Source organism: Arachis ipaensis, chromosome B03, assembly GCF_000816755.2.
Source record: "Arachis ipaensis cultivar K30076 chromosome B03, Araip1.1, whole genome shotgun sequence".
Taxonomy (NCBI): Eukaryota; Viridiplantae; Streptophyta; class Magnoliopsida; order Fabales; family Fabaceae; genus Arachis; species Arachis ipaensis.
Genome location: NC_029787.2, coordinates 131293703 through 131296948, shown reverse-complemented (window position 1 = coordinate 131296948; position 3246 = coordinate 131293703). Strand labels below are relative to the sequence as shown.

Genomic DNA, 3246 nt, shown 5'->3' with positions numbered 1-3246 from the left:
TAATGAATAAAATAAATTTATTATATAACTATACATAAAAAAATTCTTTTGTTAAAAAATAAAAATGCTTTTTATTTTTAGTATTGAAATTGTAGTGGTATCTTTTAAAAAATATAAAAATTTAATGTAATTTTTATATAAAAAATATGAGAATTAAATTTGTGGTTTTTAATTTTTTTGGATCTGTTTTTTAAAAAATATAAATTTAAGAGTTAAATTTGTATAGTAGTATTAAAATTTTTTTAAACATATTAATCGGACCTCTGATTTACTTGAGAACGAAAAAAAATTATCTTATTATTACGCATTATAGAAATTTAATTCTCTAATTTTCTAAATTTAAAGATCTGATTTGTTATTTAAAATAATAAAATTTAAATTCATATAAAAAAAACACACTAATTAATCATCAATTCATGACTAGATTTCTTTTAAACGAAGAAAACAAAATATCAGCACAAACAGAATATACAATTTTTATTTTGTTATTTTCAAAGATCTTTTGTTCAATCACGGAAGCGGAGAAGACAAGGAGATCAGGCAGAAATAGAGTGCGCAACCCCACAGAAATTATATTATTTTAATCAACGCCGATTGACCAAAAACATTTTGTTTACAAATATACAACAGGCCATGAAGGCAAGGCTTCTTTTCAACACAACACACGTATATATATTCTTCACCCTAATGTCCTGAATTATTTGTTTTACTTTTCACATATTTATATTATATTACATGACACACCACTCCTATTAATTAATTACATTGTTGATATTCCTGAAGAATGAAGAGGAATGAGTGAAGTAATGTTGATGAGGAAGCTGTTCTGCAACCAGAAGGTAGAAAAGCCCCATGACTCCAGTGTGACTTCGACTGCTGCTGCTGTAGTTAGACTCCAGGGTTACTTTTTCGCCATCAATGATCTTTACAGAACCTGGTTTAGGATAACAAGTGGTCATTCCTACAATGTAACCTGCCTCATTTCCTGCTTCATCTCCAGTTCCATATTTTGCCATTGAGGTACATATTACCCTTCCATCCTGAAAAGTGAAAACCAGTTTGCACAACTTTCAGAACACAAGCTACACATATTTAAAGTTTAAGGGGCAGAATAGTCATTAATCACCTGTCCATATAGAGTTGCTCCAATTCCAGCTGAATGTTGATGAGCTACACCATACACAACATAGCCACCCTTTGGAAATGGGAGGCTTGTTCTCTTCACATCAAGACAATCATTACCTTTCTTGGTGTCTCTGTTGCAAGGATCTACTTCATACTCAACCTGTAACAAAGAAGAATAAATATTCATGTTGCTCAATTATTCCTGTTACCTAGATTATTTTTCATTAGCAATAATGTAGACTCAATTGTAGGTGTAACCACTTAACAAATATTTTTTAAAGAATTCAGCCACTCATGACTCACCCGGCAATCATGATCTGAGCTTGTTATACTTGAAGTATCTGAAATTTTCAAAGTATCAGTGACATCAATTATATAAATCTTAACAGGAACAACATATTCATCCCAATCAATCCACTTCACTGTGTATCTCAAATAGAGGCTTCTCTTGGGACCTTGAAAGCCTTTCTTCAACCTGCACTGAGTCTCATGATAGCAACAATTCAAACCTCCTATGTAATCTGGAGGCAAAGGCTTGCCAAATTCATTGACTGTAACATTATAAAGGTCACACCTACACTCAGTGCACCCCAACTTATCCTCCACGCCTCGCGTATCGATGGCGTGGATATTAAGCATCCATTTCTCCTCATACCCTTCTTCAGGATTGCCTATTTCTAACCCAAAAGGATCTGGAATATCCGTATTTGTTCCTCTTGTTTCAGATCCAATACCATAATACTGTCCAAGAACATTTCCCTGGCATATGCCACTATTTCTCACAACCCCTGATTCGAAGATTGAGTCTGACACATGAAGAACTCGATGAGGATCATAGCTTGCGTGTGTTGCAAGTTTAGACTTGGATTGACGGTATCTTATAAGAGCCCAATGGTGGAGGTAAGTTTCATGGAGGGGTACAGAGTTTCCAGCTTCATCAACAACTTCAGCAGTGAAACCCTTGAGAGCAACATGACCTCTTGGAAAATCAATATCATAGTAATTTTTATTGGAAACCGCTCCCGGTCCTATTTCAATCTTTGGGGAAAGATGAACTGCTGTCTTAATTTTATTCTCAGTCTTCCAAGAAAATAAAGAAGCTGAGCATGGACTGCCTAACACCAGCAAGAGTATTGCCAATGAAATCGCCTCACACATTTTGTTGGTTGACCTGTCATCAAAATTCTTATTATTGTTCACTAATCAGCTAATTATAAATTAAGATAGAGATATTTTGCATATATTTATGTATGTTTCTGAGGCAATTATTAATCATGATGCAAAATTCATAGAAAGCTGAAAAGAAATATGACATAAACTGATAAAAAAACATTATGGCGATAGGAGAAACAATGATTAGCTTCTTATGTATAGAAAAGGGGAAAAAAGTTCAGTGTTTATTAACACAAAAATAAACTTATAAATTCCACCAAATTGACATTATTGACATGGAACAAGCTAAACAGACAGCAGCAATAATCTGAGAGGAAGTAGGGTGGTCATGAAAAAGAAAAGAGACAGGGAAGAGCATGCATAATGAAGGAGGAAACAGGGATAGAATGGTTTCATTTGCTTACATTCAATTCAAAGAGTGCCACACCACAAGGCAGAGTGCAATTGAATGCGGAAGCAGCAACCACGATTTATAGGCAAAATATTTGAGGAGAGAAACTTCCTCACGTCTGAAATCACAAATGTCACCCAAATGGATAAAATATTTAGAGAAAACAGAGAAATAGTTCCATAATTTTCTAATTAGAAGATAGGCAAGTTTTTCTCTAATTAAAAATATAAAAATATTTTTGATTTTTTAAAATATAAAATATTTAAATTTTTTGTTTAAAATATATAAAAATAACTTGATCTCTTAAAAAAATTTAGATGTCTTACGTTTTAAAGAAATGATAAATATTTTTGTTTTTTTAATTAATCGAGACTTTGGGATAAAAAAGTCAGATATTTATTTATTGTTTACTCAAAAATAAAAGTACAAATAAATTTATGTATAATTTATTGTTTTGTCTAAAAAATCCTTTGTATACAAAAAAAATTTAATATATAATTATTTGAAAACTTTTGTAATGAAAACATACTTAATTACATATATATCAAAAGTACATA

The 3246-nt window shown here is 31.6% G+C and overlaps 1 protein-coding gene across 2 annotated transcripts; it reads right to left on the bottom strand.

The window, feature by feature from the left end:
* Positions 537 to 2849, bottom strand: LOC107631550. 2 transcript variants are annotated; one of them, XM_021119910.1, is made up of 4 exons: positions 2703 to 2849; positions 1429 to 2296; positions 1127 to 1285; positions 537 to 1040 (listed from the first exon to the last, which is right to left on the bottom strand). In XM_021119910.1, coding segments are annotated over exons 1-4 (1317 nt in total). In that variant the 5' UTR covers positions 2705 to 2849; the 3' UTR covers positions 537 to 752. The 2 variants fall into 2 exon arrangements, with proteins under 2 accessions (XP_020975569.1, XP_016190518.2); XM_016335032.2 differs by lacking the exon at positions 2703 to 2849 and having other exon boundaries at positions 1429 to 2310.

What these genes read in the sequence shown, in the direction of transcription:
- LOC107631550 (XM_021119910.1), bottom strand. An exon ending in GCTCAGATCATGATTGCCGG is followed by an intron (nt 1,286 to 1,428) that starts GTGAGTCATGAG and finishes TCTTTGTTACAG; the next exon opens with GTTGAGTATGAAGTAGATCC. An exon ending in GAGCAACTCTATATGGACAG is followed by an intron (nt 1,041 to 1,126) that starts GTGATTAATGAC and finishes TTCACTTTTCAG; the next exon opens with GATGGAAGGGTAATATGTAC.